Source organism: Zootoca vivipara, chromosome 1 (assembly GCF_965207765.1).
Source record: "Zootoca vivipara chromosome 1, rZooViv2.hap1.1, whole genome shotgun sequence".
NCBI classification, from domain to species: domain Eukaryota; kingdom Metazoa; phylum Chordata; class Lepidosauria; order Squamata; family Lacertidae; genus Zootoca; species Zootoca vivipara.
The window spans coordinates 129968555-129990264 of record NC_142582.1 but is presented as its reverse complement, the minus strand read 5'-3'; the positions used below and the strand labels follow the sequence as shown (position 1 = coordinate 129990264).

General features: G+C 48.8%; 1 protein-coding gene across 1 annotated transcript; it reads left to right on the top strand.

Annotated features, from left to right (window-relative positions):
* The first annotated feature begins 909 nt into the window (after window positions 1–909).
* BMP4 (bone morphogenetic protein 4) lies at window positions 910–6842 on the top strand. Its single transcript, XM_035100913.3, has 3 exons — window positions 910–1214; window positions 2358–2797; window positions 5531–6842. The coding sequence occupies exons 2-3, from the start codon at window positions 2365–2367 to the stop codon at window positions 6403–6405; spliced, it is 1308 nt and encodes a 435-aa protein (XP_034956804.1). The 5' UTR covers window positions 910–1214; window positions 2358–2364; the 3' UTR covers window positions 6406–6842.
* The last annotated feature ends 14868 nt before the right edge of the window (window positions 6843–21710 follow it).

Genomic DNA, 21710 nt, shown 5'->3' with positions numbered 1-21710 from the left:
GGTAGCTCCACGTAGAGTGCGCTGCAGTAGTCCAAGCGGGAGATAACCAAAACATGCACCACTCTGGCGAGACAGTCTGCGGGCAGGGAGGGTCTCAGCCTGTGTACCAAATGGAGCGTACCAATATCTTTATTTCATACAATCACAGACTTGTACAGTTGGAAGGGACACTGAGGGTCATCCACTCCAATCTCTCCCTCAAAAGGTGGTGGGCTCTCCTTCCTTGGAGGTTGTTAAGCAGAGGTTGGATGGCCATCTGCCATGGATGCCTTAGCTGAGATTCCTGGATTGCAGGGGGTTGGTGGCAGTCATCAAGGGATAGGCGCTGCTGTACATACCTCACCTTTGCCTTAAGATGAGCCATTTGTTTCGAGGCATCTCTTACTTTGCAAGTCCCTTTCCCCAGTGCATTAAAAAAGGGGGTGGATTGCCCCCCCTCCAGTTGCATTTGAATGTCTTCTTGGCGCACTCATGCAGAAAAGGGACTGTAGCTCAGTGGTCAGAGCATTTGCTGCGCATGAAGAAGGAGGTCCCAGGTTCCATGCAAAGGCTTCTCCAGGTAGGATTGAGTCCTGTCTGAAATCCCTAGAGCTGCTGCCAGTCAGTGCAGACAATGCTGAGCTGCCTAAAGCAAAGCCTGGACTGTGAAGGCTTTGGATTCGCATCTGGATCAAGCCAAAGGGGGTTGCAGTTCACACACTCAGCTGCATGCACTCTGTCTTTTAAGGAAAAAGTAGAAGAGAAAGGAAAGGAAAAGCTACGGGAAGATTGACAGAGGCCAAGTAGGTGGGACATCCCTTTGCAGAGCCCAGGACAGAGGAGGAGGAGGAGGAGGAGGAGGAGGAGGAGGAGGAGGGCGGAGTTTGCGGCCCGCTGATTGACAGGCTGGCTCCTCGGACCCACGTGACCCTCTCCGGGGCTGGAAGAAAAGCAGAAGGCAGCCTGCTCGGGAGTTTCATTATATTCAAATATTTTCGTTTTCCAGGAGTCGCTCTGGAGCAGCAAGCCGTGGCGCGCGATTGCTCCTACCCGCAGCCCGGAGAAGAAGACGAAGAGGAAAAAGGCGAAGCAGCAGCAGCGGCGAGCGATTGACTCTCCCCGGCTCCGCAAAGCGGCTTGACTCCGGATTCCCCGCGTGAGCTTTCCCACGAGTCCTGCTCCACGCTTGGCTGTCAAGAACCATGGACTGTTTCTATATGCCTTGCTTTCTGTCAGTGAGTAGCTCTTTCTCATTCCTTGTGTGAGTTCTGGTTTAAAGGGGGGGGGGATGGTGAAAAAGAACCGAGAGAGAGAGACGGAGCTTGTTGTGTGAGTGAGTGAGCGAGTGAACGCCGGACTCTCAAACTTCCGAGCCCATTTATTCACTCCCTTTAAAAACAAATGGTTCATTTCGAAACAGGGTTTGTTTTTTGTTTTTTTAAGGGGAGAGCATTTTCGCTGCAATCCCTCCGTGCCCTTACTTGAGAGTAAGCCCTACTGGGGGCTTACTTCCAAGTAAACGCCCATCGGCTTGGACTGTAGTTAGTGTCTGTGTGTTTTTCTTTTTTTAAATGAAGATCTAGCTTTTACCCCCCCGGGGATATTTGTCAAATGCGAGAACGACTGGAGACCCTGGCGAAGGCGCGTCCTCCCCCTCCGCGTTCCCCCCTTCCCCTCACGATCCACGAGGCCCTTATGCCGGAGAGGGGCTGCAGATCTCCCCGTCCCCTCCCCGCAACCCCCCACGGACGGGGCTACCCCGCGGGCACCTAGTGGCTAGCGGCCGGCAGCCGGGAAGGCTCCAACAGACACTTGCTATGGAGAGCGCTTTCCAAGTGGACCTCCTGAAAGCTTGCTCAACACTGAACCGGGACCTCCGACTCCCAGCCTCTCCCAGTGCATTTTTTTTTAAAAAAAATATTACTTCCATTAACAAGTGCAAAGCCCTGTTTTGATGGGCGAAAAGCAGAGATGGGTTTTCAGAACTCACAAGCCTCTCTGTGCGCGCATATTTCGTGACCCCATTTTTACGCAGATCGTTGCTCAGATAAAACAGGAGAATTTTTTTGAGGGGGGTGTTGATAATTGCGGGGGGGGGCGTAAAGTCCCAAATCTTAATTGGCTGGGCGTAAAGTCCCAATAAGGTTCTGCACTGCATTTTCGGGGGGGGGGGAGATCTGGTTTGTGTTTTGTGGTTTTCGTTGTGTGTGTGTTTTTTTGAGCTTTGGATGTGCGTCTCTTTAACTTTTTCCTAAAGTGTGTCATTTTTGACCGACCTTGTTTGTTTGCTCCTCTTTCTCCCTCCTTCTCCCTCTCTTCCCTCCCCTCCTTCTGCTCTCTGCCCCCCCAACCCAACTACACCCTCCCCCCCCCAATAGAGACACCATGACGCCTGGTAACCGACTCCTGATGGTCATTTTATTGTGCCGAGTGCTGCTTGGAGGTACTAACCGCGCCAGCTTGATACCCGCCGAGACTGGGAAGAAGAAGGTGGTCGGGGACTATCTCCAGCAGCAGCAGCAGCAGCAGCAGCAACAGCGAGCCGGGGAGGCCGGAGACGGAGAAGGCGCCTCGGGGACTTCGCGCCGCCCGTTCCCGAGCCATGAACTCTTGCGCGGGTTCGAGGCTACCCTTCTCCAGATGTTCGGGCTCCGGCGGCGGCCGCAGCCCAGCAAGGCAGCGCTCGTCCCTTCATACATGCTGGATCTCTATCGCCTCCAGTCCGGGGAAGAGGAGGAAAAGCTGCAGGATCTCAGCCTCCAGTACCCGGAGAAGTCCACCAGCCGCGCCAACACCGTGAGGAGTTTCCATCACGAAGGTATGCAAACTGGAAAGGGGCGCACGGAGCGCTTCTCAGTAGATCTCCGACTATTATGATGGTGATTGGTAATGAGGGGATTTCAGAATTTGATTTTTTTTGGGGGGGGTGGAGAACGAAATCTGATGCACCCCTCGTGTCCAGTTGGGGCTTTCTTGCGAGTAAATGCTCCTGAAAGGATCAGGCGGCCCGAGGTCGGAACTGGGCTAAAAGCACCGCTTGCAAGTTTCCCGGGTTGCACTGGGTGGGTTAGGTGTCCCCTGGGTTTTTTTTCGGGGGGGTGGAAGGGGTAGTTCGTTTTCTCCTCCTCCTTCATCCCTGCTCCGCATCCGGCTGTGGATGCGATGGATTTGGACTGAAACCGGTTCCGAGTGTGGTACTCCGGCGTGACTCCGGCTCGCCCTCTATGGAGAGGCGTGATGAGCGAGGGTGCCCTCTTTCTCCCTTGCCCAGGAAGCAGCTAAAGGAGGACGGACAACAGGGGGCTTGTGTGGGCATTCCTGCGCTCACACACGGAAACCGGGATCTGGAGAAACGTTTCTACGAGAAAGACGATCTCATTATGTTTTAGTGGAAGGGTTTGACCTCTCGAGAAGTGGGCTCGCTTGGTTTAAGAGCAGGATGCAGTACGTCGTTTGGGAGGAGAGAGGTCTGCAGATTACTTTTGCACGATTGAGACCGCTATTGCCAACTAAAATTGTTGGTATATTATTAAACCATCTTTCTCCGGTTGAACCTCGGCATGAGTGCGCACGGACTGAAAGGCGTTCTCTCTCTGAGTCGCCCATCGCAGCTGCTCCAGATTTCACTCCGGTTCTGTTACTCCCACCCCCCATCTCGCTCCTCCTCTCTTCCCGGACCAAACTTAGAAGTTTATGGAGAAAAATCAAAGCGCTCGTCCCCGCCTTTAAACAAAAAAAAACAAAAAACTCCCGCTTGTTCCTTTTGGGAAACGGAGGGAGGGAAGAGAGGGAGATGGCTTTTTTAAAAAATGGCCAACGTAAAACTGCGTCTGCTGGGGGGGGGAGTGTGTGTGAGAGAGGGGGGGAGGGGAGAGAGATATACAAGTGGATCAAAATGTTTCCTAGCCAGTTTGCTGCTTTTTTTCTTCTGGAACCGGGAATCTGGACTGGTTGCAACCCCTGTTATCAGAAAGGGGTTGAGGGGGGGCTTCGCGCACCAGGAGAGCACCTCCCTTTTCCCTAACAGTACATTTAAAGAGGAAATGTATTTTTAAAACACATATGCCCACTTTTTCCTCTGCAATATTAGTAAGAACTGCTACTGTTATTAAATTATAACTCGCAAGCCGTATTTGGTAAATGGGAATCTATTGCAAGGCACAACCTGTTTCCTCTAGAGTAGCTCCTGTTGGATCAGAGTCGTCTGCTGACGACGGAGCTGGAGAAGTGTGCCCTAGGCGTGCGTGGCCGTGGGGAAGGGATCACACGAGCTCGTGCAAGGACTTATAGGGGAAGGAGAGGCCACAATGTACGCTGCTTATGTGCAGAGGTGACGGAGGGGGGATGTGGGAATAACAGAACAACGACTTGATTCGAATTTGGCGGATAGAGCAAGAAGCCACGCGACCCCGCAGTACACTGACTAGTGGGAATCCAGCGAGGGTGAATTTCACAGTTGCTGAATCTACACTTGAATGGGAGCGCGTCCGATGTATTTTTTAAAAAGAGAGGCAGGGGAAAGGGGGAGAGGCGCATGGGTTTAACTTTTCATGGGAAAAGGGGAAATCCTGTTCTTGAATCCTAAAGGCGTGCTTGCATCCCCCTCGCGGGCAGGGTCCTTTGTGCTGTTGGCTCGATGGCCAGCGCCGTGCACATGTAAGGCGGGGCAAAAAAATTAAAAAGTAACAACATAGGGCGCGTGACGGACACTCTGCACGTGCTCGGAGGGCTGGGACGCACGAATGGTGCCTGAGCAAACAGCTCGAGGCCGCTACAAAAGAGCAGAGAACAGAGTGGGGAGGGGGCGCCAGAGTGTGGGGGGCGGAGGATCGAACCCCTACCAGCAAGATGATCTGAGTTCAAAGCAGAGACTCTCCTAAACTGAGAGTCGTAGAAGTCACTCTTACCTACGCCCCATCTTATGCAGGATGATTACTGTACTATGAAGGGAATCCTAAGGATTTAAGCGGGGGGAGGGTTGCAGCCTCATAAGTGGGCCAGGAACCGCAGCCTTGCAGCCCGGTCACCCGCTGGCCTGGCTTCATTTCTTAGCAAAGCGCGTTTAGGATCGCAGCAATGCTATCCCCAAGTATGCCTTGTTGCCCGCAGCGCAACTTTTGCGCAAGGCTTCCAAGGATGGGGCTCCTCCTCTAGTCCTCGCGTGCTTCTATTAGGCAGCAGACACCTGGGAATCAAACGAGCCTTTCCCCCGAGTAAACTGGGCCGGCCAGGATGCTAATGCCAGCTGGGGGAGGCGATAACCCAAAAGGCAGGTGAAATTGACAAAGGGGGTGTGGGGGGGGTTACTTCTGGAGGAGATGGGCAGGGGAATTGTTCCTCTCCGGCCCGGTGCCTTAGCAGGTGGATCGCGCCCTCCCCGTGACGTTGGCCCAGCCAGCCACCCAACCCACGGCCATCACGCTCTCGGTTTTGTCCGGGCTTGCTCAAACCGCCCCGTCTGTTCTGTGCGTCTGTTGTCTCGCCTTCCTCCTGCCAACAAACAACCGTAGCGTCTCTTGCTTTCTCTTCCCGGTCCCCTTCCCCTCTCCAGAGCACCTCGAGCAAGTGCCGGGGCCCGCGAACCAGCCGGCCCGCCTGCGCTACTTCTTCAACCTGAGCAGCGTGCCGTCGGGCGAGGCCATTTCCTCGGCGGAGCTGCGGCTCTTCCGACAGCAGATCGTCGGCGAGGACGGGGCGTCCTCCTGGGAGAGGGGCTTCCACCGGATCAACATTTACGAGGTGATGAAGCCCCTCCGCCGAGGGGAGGACCTGGTCACCCGGCTGTTGGACACCCGCCTGGTGCACCACAACGTGAGCCGCTGGGAGAGCTTCGACGTGAGCCCCGCCGTTATCCGATGGACCGCAGGCGGCCAGCCCAACCACGGGCTGGCCGTGGAGGTTGTGCCCCTCCACCCCGCGCTACAGACTCACCAGGGCAGCCATGTCCGGATTAGCCGCTCTTTACCTCAAGGGGGCCGTCTGGAGGCCGGAGACTGGGCCCGCCTCCGGCCCCTGCTGGTCACTTTCAGCCACGACGGCCGGGGCCAGTCGCTGCTGACGCGCCGGGCCAAGCGCAGCCCCAAGCACGCGCACCAGCGCGCGCGCAAGAACAAGAAGAACTGCCGCCGCCACGCGCTCTATGTGGATTTCAGCGACGTGGGCTGGAACGACTGGATCGTGGCCCCGCCGGGCTACCAGGCTTTCTACTGCCACGGGGACTGCCCTTTCCCTTTGGCCGACCACCTCAACTCTACCAACCACGCCATCGTGCAGACGCTGGTCAACTCGGTCAACGGCAGCATCCCCAAAGCCTGCTGCGTTCCCACCGAGCTCAGCGCCATATCTATGCTCTACCTGGACGAGTACGACAAAGTGGTCCTCAAGAATTACCAGGAGATGGTGGTCGAAGGGTGTGGGTGTCGTTAAACGCGAAAAACAGAGAGAGAGAGGATTTTTTTTCTTTAAAAAAGTGATAAAACAACTTCTTCCCTGTCCGGTTCTCTCACTCACCATCCATCCCGCCCTGTCCAAAATTCCCCAGGGATGGAAGTGGCGGGGAAGAGGTGTTGCTGCTTCTTCTCCTCGTCCTCCTCCCAGGTTCAAGAATGGGCTGGCCTTCTGTGCTTTTTTTTAAAAAGAAAAGAAAAGAAAAGGAACATCAAGTTATACCATAAATTCTCTTTCTCACCTGCGCTCACCCAGGGGCGCGTGCACGCCAGCAAAAAAAAAAAAAGAGGAAAAAAATCCCTTAATCCGTTCACCTTGACCTTATTTATGACTTTATGTGCAAATGTTTTGACAATAATGATCATATATTTTGACAAAATATATTTATAACGACATATTAAAAGATAAAAAATAAAGCGAGTCATTATTTTAAAGGTAAACACAATATCTTTTATATTTTTAATTTTTTTTTTTAAAAAAAGGCATTTATTTCTATTTGCGGGGAGGGGGGATTTTCTTTCTTCTCTTTCTCTCTCCCCAGCCCCAGAGGTTTCCCCTGCCCCGCTCTTGTTTTCTTTTTCCATTGTCTTAATTGCTAACTCACTTGCCTGGCTGTAATTTCGGGGGCAGGACTAAGATTATATTTCATAGGACCTCCACACCTCTGGGCACGTCTTAGCATCATTTTTGCACGGTCTTAGTGATTGTTGTGGCCGATTGGTCCCACCTGTGCAAGCTAGGTCTCTGCGTAAGATCCAGTCTTTGGCGTGGGTGCGGTGGGGGAGCGCGCTATGCTCTGATTGGGGGTTGCCTTATCACCCCCACCCCACCCCGCCTGTCCACTGCGCCTGCGTGCGCTTGTGACACACCTCGCGTGTTGTTGTGGGTTCAAACCGTCTGAGAAACTTCCCACCCGTTCCTGTCCAAACTTGGCCCTCTCCAACCAAAGGGCTAAAACTGGATGGAAGTGACTCCCCCCGCCCGCCAGCAACGATGCTCAAGATCCGAGAGTGCCGCGTGTGAGAGCCCTCAGAGTAGATCCACCTAGGCAGACACTTGTATCTACCCGGAGTGTCTGTTCGGAAGCGAGACCCATTCATTTCAATGGAGCAACCATCCCATTGATGCGGCTTAGCCAGATCCGCAAAACCATTAGTCCTTTAAATTAGGGGGCCCTTTTGGCTCCCCAATAAAATATTTGAGGGGGCCTCCCCCCAAGTTGATGGGCATCACCATTCAAATGGTGTGTGTGCATTCGATTATGCGGAATGGGGTTTACCTGCCCCCAATATTTTATTTAAGTTGGCACCCCTGGAACACAACAACCACTTTATTGACCGCACATGGTCGGCCCAGGCTGTCTTAGCTAGCATAACTCTCGCCCCTCTCCTCTGAGTAAATTATTTAGCCAGGAGAAGGTTTAATTTGAGCCACTCCCCCTAGCAGGGGGGGGAGAGATGGGTCACCTGAGTACATGCAGAGTGTGTTTCTGTCCCCGCTGGGTTCCTTTCTGACCTCCCCTCCGCCCCACCGCTGGGATTGGAGAGCCCAGGTTCACACCCCTGGCTACCTTTCATAGGATCGTAAGAGTTGGAAGCGATCCCCAGGGGTCATCCAGTCCAACCCCCTGCAATGCAGGGATCTCAGCGAAAGGATCCATGACAGATGGCTGCCCAACAACTTCTGCTTAAAAGCCTCTGCTTCATTCCCTCCCTCTAGAAACCAGCCACCGCTTGGTCTTCGAGGGATGGCAGATTGCATCTCCCCGGGCGTAAATCCAAGGCTATCAGTTTTTTTAGCTTGTTGTGGGTGGCCTGCCTTTCCTGTTTACATCCTGTGCGTCTCCAACTTTTGCGTCTGGATGGGGGCTTATTTTGTGCTTGCTTTGCCTAGCACACTTGTTTGTCTTTTTTTTTTTAAAAAAATGCTCCTTTTAGCCCCCTCCTGTTGGCGATTTTGCAAAAGGTTTCTCTCTCTACACACAGATCTCCTGGCATCCTGTTCACCCTTTGCTGTGAGTTTTATTACAAGTGCAATTTCCAGCAGCTGTGTTTTGTCGCCTGACTCTTTCAAAATGCCCCTCAATTGTGTAACCATAGAATCATAGAATCATAGAGTTGGAAGAGACCACGAGGGCCATCCAGTCCAACCCCCTGCCAAGCAGGAAACACCGTCAAACCAGGCTGTGATTAGTTAGCAGCGGGGGGGGGGGAACTCTGCACATGCTCAGGAGAGTTTACAGGCGTCATACAAACTGTACAGCTGATTGGTTTTCAAGTCCAGTCAACAAGTTTATTGTTCCAGCAGAAGGCCATGGACTGTGACTGATTAGTAAGGAGGTGCAGGAAATACTCTGCATATGCTCAGGAGAGTATTTCCGCATTCCTCAAACCTGTGCAGCCAGGCTGTGATTAGTTAGCAAAAGAGGAGGTTGATATTATACCTAGGAGCAGAGGAAACTGCCTTATATCAAGTCATTTGGCCCATCTAGATCATAGAATCACAGAACTGTAGAGCTGGAAGGGACCCTGAGGTATATTGTCCGCACTGACTGGCAGCAGCTCTTGGGTTTTTTTTTTTTAAGTAAGGCTCTATCAATGCAAGAGCATTTGCTTTGCACCCAGAAGGTCCCAGTTTTGGTCCCCAGTGACATCTCTAGGTAGGTTTTGGAAACATCCCCTGCCTGACCCCCTGGAGTGCTGCTGCCAGCCAGTGTCGGCACTATTGAGCTATATTGGTAAGTATAAGACAGCTTCCTGTGTACCTGGAGATGTTGGGGATTGAACGTGGGGTCTTGTGCATGCTGGGCGGATGCTGTTCTACTGAGCTTCTCCCCTTCCCCGCCCGCTCAGGAGAGTCTTCATCAAGAAACCTTGAATCTTTGGCAAGGGTGCTCAGCCCTGTGAAAAGGGAGGTTTGGCTTTTGGGGAACTACCTGTTCCTTTGCCCCAAGCAGCAGAGCAGAAGCGACAAAACAGGCTGGCCAGCCACACCAAATTTGCCCCCAAACCTTAGGGGGGGGGCAGGAAAACACCTGACTTGCTTACCATGGAACAGAGGAAGATAGGCAGAGAGAGAGAGAGAGAGAGAGAGAGAGAGAGAGATGCATTTGAAAGAGGCTCTGGGTTTACCTGGGGGAGGTGAATATGCTCAGCCCTGGAGGGTTTTATTATTATTATTTATTTATATATATTTTTACCTTTCCTTTCTGCTTTAACCCTCTCTTGCCTCGGGCTCCCAGGTTCAAAGCTATTAACATTTCGCAGGAGGAGGAGAGGGATGAGGAAAGCCACTTCACCTCACATCAAAGCTTCCCAAAGCCTTTGAAGATCATATCTGGCAATTATGATGCTCAAAGTAGTGAGGTGGGGAAAGAGAGAGAGAGAGAGAGAGAGAGAGGGAGGGAGGGAGATTTGAGAAGAGTTAAATATGGATTGGGAGCTAAATGGCTATTTAGGGGGTCTGTTCTCTTTTTTTCTTTTGCAAAACAGATTGTCCAGGTAAATGAGGCAGAGGGAGGGGGCATTTCCGAGTGAAAACATGAGAACTTCTTGACTTTTGTTGAGCTCAGTGTTGTGGACACGATTTGCGCGCTGCACCATTGAAATGAATGGGGGCCATAACAACAACAACAGCAGTAGCAACAACGCTAATATGTTTCTGAGCACGACTCAACGTGTTGGTGCTGACCTTGAAAGCCCTAAACGGCCTCGGCCCAGTATACCTGAAGGAGCGTCTCCACCCCCATCGTTCTGCCCGGACACTGAGGTCCAGCTCTGAGGGCCTTCTGCTGGTTCCCTCAATGCACGAAGTGAGGTTGCAGGGAACTAGGCAGAGGGCCTTCTCGGTGGTGACACCCTCCCTGTGGAACGCCCTCCCTTCAGATGTCAAGGAGAAAAGTAAGAATATAACATTTAGAAGACATCTGAAGGTGGCCCTGTATAGGGAAGTTTTTAATGTTTTATTGTGTTTTCCATATTCTCTTGGGAGTCGCCCAGAGCATAGTTGCCAAGTCTCCCGTTTTTTGCGGGAAACCCCTGTATTTTAAACCGTTTCCCGCTGGCAGCCCGGATTGGGGAAAATCCTGTAAATCCCCCGGATTTCCTACCTGCCAGGGAGGCTCCATTTTGGGTCCTGGCGCCGCCCGATTTCCAGTGCCCAGACATGGATAGCGCGGCACCGGAAGTCGCTTCTATGCATATCCATGCGTAGAAGCGACTTCCGGTGCCACTCCGCCCATGCCTGGGCACCAAAAATTGGGTAGAGCGCACCGGAAGTTGCTTCTATGCCAGGCATCCCCAAACTTCGGCTCTCCAGATGTTTTGGACTACAATTCCCATCTTCCCTGACCACTGGTCCTGTTAGCTAGGGATCATGGGCGTTGTAGGCCAAAACATCTGGAGGGCCGCAGTTTGGGGATGCCTGTTCTACGCATGTCCGGACATGCGTAGAAGCGACATTCCGAAGTCGCTTCTACGCATGTCCAGTGCCGCGCTGCTGCTGATCCTGCATTTTTCAGTGGGAGACTTGGCAGCTATGGCCCAGAGTGTCTGGGACAACCCAGTCAGATGGGTCAGGGGTACAAATAATAAAATTATTACTAGTAGTAGCAGTCGTGGTTTTATTATTTATATGCCACCCATCTGGCTAGGGTTGGCCCAGCCATTGAAAGGCTCAAGCCTGAGAAACCGTGCCTCAGAGAGTACTGGTTGCTAGGGGGGATTGTGAAGTAGGTAATGTTGCTGAACATAAGAAGTGTTTTGCTGGATCAGGCCAATGGCCCATCGAGTCCAGCATCCCCTTCTCACGGCAGCCAACCAGATGCCTGTGGGGAAACCCAGGAGCAGGATCCGAGCTGAAGAGCCCTCTCCCCTCCTGTGTTTTCAGCAACTGGTCTTCAGAAACATTGCTGCTTCCAGCTGTGTTGTCAGAGCACAGCCATCGTGACACCATGGGTTGTTGGCCATCAAGAACCCTCTCCTCCTCCATGAATCTGCCTAATCTTATTCTAAAGCCAAACAATGTGGTGACTATCGCTACCTCCTGTGAGCACCATAGTTTAACTTAGAGTTGCCATATTTCAAAAGGTGAAAATCCAGACACAAACTTGTTGGCCAAAGTTGTTGAGGTTTTTTTTTTAAATTATCCTCCTTATAACAATGCCAATTTATAATACAGTTACTAATACCAATCATTCAAAAACCGAATTGTATAATTGAGGTGCCCCCCCCCGCATGCTAGAATTGATGGTTGGATGATTTTCTTTATTATTTATTAATTTCAATTACATTCCTATCATCATCATAACCCCTTATACAACAACTTAATGACTTCTATTTGCATTGGCACATTAATGTGTCAAAGTTGTTGATTTTTTTGCCCAAATTTGTTAATCTTTTTTTTTTTTTTTTTTTGGCAAAACCTCCCCAAACAAAAGGAAGTTTTTGAGCTAGTTATAAGGAAATTTGCCAAGTTATACACTACCGACATGGGGTTGCCATATGTCCTGATTTTCCTGGACATTTCAGCAATTTCTGCCTGGACACAGCTTCCGATGGCCAGATCCCGGCTATATCCAGGAAATTCCGGATGTTTGGAAACCCTAGTTTTTGGTAGATTGTGCCTGTAGTCCAGGAGTGGGTCAGCAAACCTTTTCAGCAGGGGGCCGGCACCCTGTCCCTCAGACCTTGTGGGGGGCCGGACTATATTTTGGGCGGAAAATATTGAATGAATTCCTATGCCGAACAAATAACCCAGAGATGCATTTTAAATAAAAGCACACATTCGACTCATGTAAAAACACGCTGATTCCCGGACCGTCTACAGGCTGGATTTAGAAGGCGATTGGGCCGGATCCGGGCCCCTGGGCCTTACCGTAGTTTGCCTACCCATTCTGTAGTCCTTCCCTGCCCCTTTTTTTTAAAAAAAGATGAGTGCCTCCTTGGTATGCTTCAGGGGCAATCCAGGGATTTAAGGAATGGAGAAGAGGCAGGCCTCAAGGCAAGAAGTAATCCCAGTGGGAGAGGTTTAATTTGAATGCCAAAAGGACTGCACAGGTGAGAGCATCTGCATGGTCTGTCGCCCCCCAGGCCCTTTTCCGCTCAGCTGACTCTGGCACCGGAAAAACTGGGAGAAAAGGGCCTGGGGTGATGGAGCATGGAGAGGTAAAAGCAGCTGGGTGGTGAGGTTGAGGGTTCAGCTTAATCCCCTACCTGGAGTTGCTTCTGCACCCTTTCCTTTAAAATAATCGGAAGCTTCTGGTTCTCATGGTTCTGGAGAAGGAGTTGATTTACCAAGGCCTCAACTGTAATGCCCTGTGGGCTGTCCTGAAAATTGGCTGCCCAGATAAATTTGTAAACTTCCTTCAGCTCCTCCATGATAATCTGGCAGCAACAATCATGGATAACAATGGCTCTCGAAGTGAACCATTCACAGTGGGATCTGGCTTTAAACATGAATGCGTTATCGCCCTAACACTATTTATTATATTCACCGCCATGATCCTATACTTTGTCGAAGGGAAACTCGCCACCGGAGTAGAAGTAACAGGTGGGAAGCTCTTTAATCTGAGTACATGGGAAGCAAAGGTTACCGTAATTTCCGTCATACGCTGATGACAATGTAGTGTATGCACACTCAGAGGATGACCTCCAAACCATTCTAAATATCTTTGCAGAAGCTCAATATCCCAAAACCAAAGTGCTGCACCAACAAGCACAAAGCAGCCCCTCTGAAGCGCCACAAATCTAACTTAATGGTGTAACATTGGAAAATGTCAATCCTTTTTCCTACCTAGGCTGCTACCTTTCCACAAGGGCCGACATTGATGCCAAAATCCAGCATCGCTTGAGCTCTGCGAGTGTGGCTTTCTCCTAATTGAAGCACAGAGTGTTTAAGGCCAAGACATTCACAGGGAAACCGAAATGCTTGTTGTTGTTGTTGTTGTTGTTGTTGTTGTTGTTGTTGTTGTTGTTGTTTTTAATTAAAAAGATCTTTATGTTAAGACTTTAAAAACATTACAAAGTTATAACAAACAAAATGCTTGTTTATAAAGCTATTGTACTACCAACCTTACTGTATGCTTGTGAAAGATAGATCACATAGAGTAATTTCGTTGTTCCCGCAAGGGGACAATGACAATAAAGATATCTTATCTTATCTTACTTATAAACGCCATCTCCAACTCCTCTAAAGATTCTATCAATAGTGTCTCAGTGTACTGGAAGAAGCAAAGATCACCAGTGTTGAAGCAAGGATTCTTCAACATCAACTTTGTTGGACTGGTCATGTTGTGCGGATGCCTGATGATCATCTTCCAAAGCAACTACTCTATTCCGAACTTAAAAATGGAAAGCGTAATGCTGGGGGTCAACAAAAGAGGTTTAAAGACTGTCTCAAGACAAATATTAAAAAATCTAGTATAAACACTGACAACTGGGGAACACTGGCCTGCGAGCGCTCCAGTTGGAGAACAGCCTTCACCAAAGAGCGCCATGAAGACGCTCAAACTCAGGATGAAAGGGAGAAACGCGCTAAGAGGAAGGCACGCTTGGCAAACCCTCACTGGGATCAACTCACGCCCGGAAACCTGTGTCCCCACTATGGAAGGACGTGTGGATCCAAAATTGGCCTCCTCAGTCACCTACAGACACACCGCTAAGGCCGTGTTTATGGAAGACAATCTTATTTGGCTACGAAGAATTGCCAAATAAAAGAAGAAGGAGAAGGACCTGGTTTACATAGGAACAAAGGAAACTGCCTTATATGGAGTCAGACCATTGGTGCATCTAACTCTGGATTTCTTGCGTTTATTTATTTATTGTATTTCTATCCCACCTTTTTCTCCAAAGAGCTCAAGGTGGCATGCATGGTTCTTCCCCGTCCTCATTTTATCCCCACAACAACCCTGTGAGGGAGGTTAGGCTGAGGGATGGTGACTGCCCCAAGGCCACCCAGTGAGCTTCATGGCTGAATGAGGATTTGAAATCTGGTCTCCAAGTTCAAACTTCAAGAAAGAAGATTCCACCTAAACAGATCCTGTTCTCACAGTGGCCAACCGGGTGCAGCCTGGAAAAAAACCACTCACCCCCGACTCATCAAGCAAAATGCTTAGAATTGGGCACAGCAGTGGCCACAGCAGCTGGACTCAGACAAAAGTCCCAATATGTGGGGCATGTTCCAAATTAAGTGTCTTTCAGGAGTGCTGCTTTAGAAGAATGAGAGTGACTGCAAGGAAAGAAGGCCATTGACTGTGCTGACCATGCAGAACTTCCATGCATGGAAGCTGTATATATCTGAAAAACTGGGAGAAAGAATGGAGGAGACACAGCCAGGAGGCAGCCCTTTAGCTTCTGGCCAACCAGTGTAAGAAACAGAATGCTGTCTATGATTGCAATCCTATGCTCCCTTCTCTGGGAGTAAGCCTTGTGGAACTCAGAGGAACTTACTTCTGTATAAAACAATTGAATTAAAAGGTGTTGTTTTTTAAAAACACACATTAAACACAAAAATTCAAACTCATTTGTCAGAAAATACAAAACACAGTTGTATAGAAAAAAAGAATAGAGAAAGGATAACTTTAAAACCCTTTATCACATTTATGGTATATCTTGTATATCAAATCATTCATCCACACATAGCAAGGCAGATTCCCCCAGCTCTCTCTCTCTCTCTCTCTCTCTCTCTCTCTCTCTCTCTCTCTCTCTCTCTCTCTCTCTCTTTAAATATTTTCAAAGTTTCAAAAAGAAAAAACAATCACACACACACACACACACACTACATTAAACCATAGTCCATATCAGTACCTCTTTGGGGTTCCCTGAACCCCCAGACCTCCCTCCACCCCTCCCTTGGCTTCCAAAGCCTATCTTCCTTTTTAAACCGCATCTAAAGGCAGTTATCCAAATTTTTATACTTCCTTTTTATCCTTCGTTGTTTTAAATCACAAGCGCTATGTCGACCCTGCTAACGTTTTTAGATTTTTACAGTGTTCTTTACTATATCCTATCAAGTTATGCCAGTCTCTATTAAATTTGTTATCTTCCTGGTGCCTGATCTTCCCGGCCAGCCTTGCCACCTCCGCATAGCCCATCATCTTCATTATCCATTCCTCTTTCGATGGGGCTCTTTCTTCTTCCCATCCCTGGGCAAATAGCATTCTTGCCGCTGTTGCATACATAAACAGTGCTTTATCCTTCGGTAATTCTTCTCCTCTTATACCTAATAAGAAGGCCTCTGGTTTTTTTTAAACAAAAGTTCTTTTAAACATTTTTTTCCCCAGTTCATTATGAATCATTTCCAGATTCCTCCAGCTCTCACCTGGGTGCCTACGGTACCTCTTCTCCCAGTCTCCCACCCTGAGAGATCCTTCCTACCCTGTCTTTCTTGCAGGTATCTCCCACCTCCAACTGCCCTTAAAGGGACTTACTTCTGAGACAACATCTATAGCAGTGATGGGCAACCTTTTGAGCTTGGTGTGTCAAAATTCGCCCCCCAAAAATGAGCATAACTCGGGTAGTGTGTCACTTCAAGAAAAAAACATAATTTCGTGATATTTATAGTTTAAATAACAAAAATGTATAATTGTAATATATAACTGAATTTAATAAACCAAAAACTAATTATTTAACCTAACCAAACCAAAAAACCCTTATTTATCACAAAGTGCCCAGAGTTGTTGAGCTTTTGGGGGGGGGGAGCTGCTGACCAAAGTTTTGGGGTTTTTGGGGTGTGTGTGAAAGTTGCATTGCTTTTGGGGGGGGGATGCCCCAAAGCTGCTTCAGTTTTTTGGGGGGGAAAGAGAACAGAAATAAATGACGAATAATATCTTCGCTGGAACTAACACGCAGCACCAACATAGTCTGCCAAAGCGCCAAAAAACCCAGCACAGAACGGGTTAAAAAACCGATCTCTGGCTACCAGCAACAACAACAACAACAAAGGATCTGGGTTTTAACAGCGGAGACAAGCTGTAGCAGAGACAAGCTCTAGCAGAGACAAGCTGTAGGAGGAGCGGGAGAACAAATGGGGGGGGGGGACAACAACAACAGCACGAATGGGCCGATGGGGTGCGTGCCAGCAGTGAGGGCTTCTGACACGCGTGTCGTAGGTTCGCCATCACTGATCTATAGAATTGCATGGGAGGAGGGTCTTTAAACTGTCCCAGCTTGACACCTCTGAAGTTCATAAGGCAGACCCAACGAGCCTCCAAGCATTTTCTGTTGACGCTGCAGGAACGTCATCCATCCATTTTCTTCCCTGTCTTTCATGTATGTAGAAAAGAGAAGCAAGGAATCGTTGGCTATATCCTGCACAGAAACATTATGCATGAATGGGTGTTGTTGTTGTTTTTTGTGGGGGGGGGGAGGAGGAGGAGGGGGGGAATTGTCTCCTGCGTTTGTTGTTTTTCATCACTGGAGCTCTCCAGGCCTCCAGAAGGGCAGCTTAGTTGAAACCAATAAAATTAGAAGTGGAAAGGTTGCCAAAAGCCTCATCTCCCTGGAGAGCGCAGGTGGAGAGACAGATCAGAGCCAGAGGCGAAAGCAAAACACACACACACACACACACACACACACACACACACAGCCTTTACATTTCTCTTGCAAAAACTCCCTGCCAGAAAAAAGGTGGCTCCTTCTCTCCTTTCCAAACCTTCACATTTCACAAAACTGGGAATAAGTCCTTTTACAAGGATTAAGTGTTCCCCTACCCCACCTGTCCTCCTAACTCCTCTCCCTGCTTTTGAATGTGTGATTTCCAAACACTGAAAAGTTTGTTGTTTCCACACACACACACCCAAATCCATGCCTTGGTTTTGAACCCATGGCCGTGTGCACACCTGCGGCGAGAATACACTTAAGAGTGGAGAACAGTTTGCATTGCTGCGCCTCGAAAAGGAGATGGCAGAGCTGGGGGGGGGGGGGACAGAAACCAAAAATGACCGAGGAGATGGAGCGACGCTCTTCTGAAGAAAGGTTGCAAGATTTGAGTCTTTTTGGTTTAGAGAAAGGGCAAGTGAGTAAGTGGGGTTTATAAAAAAATACAGAGAAAGTGGGCAGATAACAGTTTGTCCTCCCTCTTTCCTAACGCTGTCGATGGCTACTAGTCACGATGGCTGTGTTCTGCTCCCACCTTTGGTAGCAGTGTGTCTCAGGATCCCAGTCAGTGCTGGATTTATGTATAAGCTAAACAAGCTATAGCTTAGGGCCCCACTCTCTTGGGGGCACCCCAAAAATTAAAGGGAAAAAACCCCTGGATGTACATTTCCAAAACATATGATGAAAAAGTAAATAAAACCTACATACAGCAACTGTGTTTTGTGTTGTGTAGGCTCCTCTGATGTAAGTCATGGGCCCCGCCTGCTAGCCTGCCCCCTAAAATATCACTGGTTTGAGATACCTTTTAGGTCTGTAAACTACCATATAGCATATCTTCAACACAAAAAAACAGCGACAATTTGTTGTTGGCAAAGGACAGCTGGACATATAAAGGACCCCATGACCTTCAGTAGCTTAGGGCCTCATCAAACCTAAATCTGGAACCAGAGGTGGGGAGATTTGCTGTTGCACACAAATCCTGTTTGCGGGCCTCATAGAATCGTAGAGTTCTTGTGTTGGAAGGGATCCTGAAGGTCATCTTGTCCAGCCCCCCCCCCAGTACTGGAATCTCAACTATAGCATCCACGACCGATGGATGGCCACTGTGAGAACAGGCTGCTGTGTCGGATGGGCCTTTGGTCTGACCCAACAGGACACTTCCGATGGTCTTATAAAATGGAGATGGATTGGAGCCGCTAACATGGCAGACCATCGACTCTGTTGGGATGCCTGTTCATTGCAGTTGGGATCTTTGCAGCAGAATATCTCAGTGGAGCAAGTCCTCTTGGACGAACAGGTCCCTAAGTATCAAGCTGGGGCCCTGGGAAGACTTCTCTTGGTTGGACTCTATTTTGTTTTTTAAAATATTTGGGGGGGATTTTACAATTAAATATTCAACACATTTATCATATAAAAGAAAAAAAGATAATAAAAGAAAATAGAACTTCCCTCAACTTCCCCTTCTGGTTCTTTAAATATATGCTACTTCTGCTTAATTTTTATCATATTTTTAATAATCTTTTTTGCTAAATACTCTTAATTCTTATCATTTTATACCAAATTTTCCTTCCAATTACACTTGTTTTCTTAGTTGTAAGTGTTTACTCAAACCCTGCTACTGAGTCCAATTCTTTACAATGTTTCTGTAGATACAACATGAGCGGTTCCCAATCTTTTTTAAAGTCTCTATTGTCATTGTCTTTAAGTCTTCCTGTAAGCTTCACCATTTATGCGTATTCCATAAGTTTAACTTGCCATTCTTCCTTCGTTGGTATCTTGTCGTCCTTCCATTTTTGGGCTAGTAAAATCCTAGCCGCTGTTGTGGCATACTGAATAACTTCTTCCATTATTTTGGCCATTCCTGTCCTATAATACCTAATAGGAAAGCTTCTGGCTTTTAAACAAAAGTTATCTTGAACATCTTCTTCAATTCATTATTGATCATTTCCCAAAAATTTTTAATCACTTTACAGCTCCACCTCTAGGTTGGACTCTAAAGTTGCAGCCGGAGGTGAGGGCTGCTTTGTGTTGCCAGTCAAAGGACAACATCAAAGGGACAAGTGGCCCTTGCAGGCTTGCCCTTTGGGGTTGGAATCATAGAACTGCAGAGTTGGGACCCCAAAGCATCATCTAGTCCAACCCCCTGCAATCTAGGATTCTCTGCTAAAGCATCCATGACAGAGGGCCATCCAACCTCTGCTTAAAGTCTCCAAGCCCAGGTGAGAGTTGTTGAGGTTCTTTACAATTGCTGGGTGTTGAATCCTAGAAGAATGTTTTATAGTTATGTTCCAAAGCTTTTAAGCTGATCAAACTATTTGACAGTGGGGAATCCCATATTCTGCATCTAAACTCTTGTTTTTTTCCTTTGTTTTGGTTTGTTCTGACTGCCCTCTGTCTCGAGTGCACGCTCACTGCCGTGACGCAGGATCTAAGGGGAATAAATGCAAATAATGAATAAGAATGAGAAGAAAACACAGTGGAATATTTCGGGTCACGTTCCAGGGTGCACGCTTCCTTCTCGCCAAACATTGGCTGGCTTCGTGGGTCTCTCTGTTGTCCTTACATGCCTGGGGAGGGTGTGATCCTCTCACCTAGAACGCAATCAGCTTCCCCCTGTGGCCAGCCTTTGCCTCAGTAAATTGACCGGGTCAGCTGTCAACCCCATGCAATTTTACCGATCTTCTTATTGAGGAATTTGTGATAAGCTTCTGAGAAACTCCCCCCACCAGCCCAGAGCGTAGCTTGAGAACTTCTGCTCTTTCTAGCCCATCCTGGTTTAGAGAACATGAGGCAATCCCATGTTATCCTCGCCATCTCGTGTGGCGTGTCCCAATGTGCCTCATTCCTGAGCAAGGATTTGAACCCGGAGCAAGAATAAGGATGATGATAATAAAAGACACAGAGTGCACGGCCCAGGAGAGCGCAACCTTTGCACAAAATATGCAGGTGCTGATTTATATGGAAAAGATGCAAACTGAGAGCGGCCTTCAGAGGGGGGAAAGCAAATGCAGGCTTTTGTTGTTGCTACCAGCGCTTCATTTGCCTCTGGGCAAATCAAGACAGCAGATGGCAGGAGCCTCACCAATAGCTGAAGGGAAGGGCTGTAGCTCATTGGAAGAGCCTCTGTTTTGCATGCCTGGATAGCTCAGTTGGTTAGAGCCTGGTGCTGATAATGCCAAGGTTGCAGGTTCTATCCCCGTATGGGACAGCTGCAGGGGGTTGGGCTAGATGACCCCCGAGGTCCCTTCCAACTCTACAATTCTGTGCCGAAGATCCCAGCTTCCGTCCCCAGCAGCATCTACAGTTGGGGCTGAGAATGGCTGCTTGAAATTCAGGAGGGCTGCTGCCAGTCAGTGTAGACATAGCTGAGCTTGTTATTGTTTAGTCATTTAGTCGTGTCCGACTCTTCATGACCTCATGGACCAGAGCACGCCAGGCACTCCTGTCTTCCACTGCATCCCACAGTTTGGTCAGACTCATGTTGGTAGCTTCGAGAACACTGTCCAACCATCTCGTCCTCTGTCGTCCCCTTCTCCGTGTGCCCTCCATCTTTCCCAACATCAGGGTCTTTTCCAGGGAGTCTTCTCTTCTCATGAAGTGACCATAGTATTGGAGCCTCAGCTTCAGGATCTGTCCTTCCAGTGAGCACTCAGGACTGATTTCCTTAAGAATGGATAGGTGTGATCTTCTCACAGTCCATGGGACTCTCAAGAGTCTCCTCCAGCACTATAATTCAAAAGCATCAATTCTTCGGTGATCAGCCTTCTTGATGGTCCAGCTCTCACTTCCATACATCAGTACTGGGAAAACTATAGCTTTAACTATATGGACCTTTGTCGGCAAAGGTGATGTCTCTGAGCTAGATGGACCAATGGTGTGACTTATGTTCCTATATAGATCAGTCTATTCTTCAGAACCACAGAGACTGGAATCTTATCATTTAATGGCAAGTGCAATACCAGTGGTAAGCCATCTGTTTTGTGTAGGTCCCACATGGAATCCCAAGTAGCGCTGGGAATGTCCCCTGCCTGAAAACCCTGGAGAGGTACTGCCAGTCAGTGTAGACAATATGGGCTCAATAGAGAAATGGCCTGAGTCAGTAGAAAGCACTTTCCTATGTTCCTGTGCTGCCCTGCTGCCTGGTAAGGAAATTTATTTATTTTTATTCAGTTTAGAATGAAGGCCTGTGGCCCATCTAGTCCAGCATCCTGTTCGTACAGTGGCCAGCCAGATGCATGTAGGAAAACAGCAAGCAGAATCCGAACACGAGATCCTTCCTGCAATTTCTGCAGCTGGTATTCTGGCATTAGAGGCAGATCAACAGCCATGATGGCTAGTAGTCACGATGGCTAGCAGCCATTGCTTGCCCTCTCCTCTTTGCCAAATCCTCTTCTACAGCCATCCAGGTTGGTGGCCATCATTGCTTCCTGTGGCAGGGAGTTCCATAGTTTAACAATGTGCTGTGGGAAGAGGGGCTTTAAAAAAAAATCTGCCCTGGATCTTCTAACATTCAGCTTCATTGGATGTCCACGAGTTCTAGTATTATGAGACAAGCTTTTTTCTCTCCCCTTTCTCCAAGCCACGCATCATTTGAGAAACTTCTAGCATGTCTCCACTTATTTGCCTTTTCTCTAAACGAGAAAGTCCCACACAGAGCTCATGCTAGCCATCCCCAACCTGGTGCATTCC

Excerpts from the sequence above, each read along its gene's own strand:
- BMP4 (XM_035100913.3), top strand. The coding sequence starts at position 2,365 with ATGACGCCTGGTAACCGACTCCTGATGGTCATTTTATTGTGCCGAGTG. Across the intron at positions 2,798-5,530 it reads GAGGAGTTTCCATCACGAAG|AGCACCTCGAGCAAGTGCCG; the intron begins GTATGCAAACTG and ends TCCCCTCTCCAG.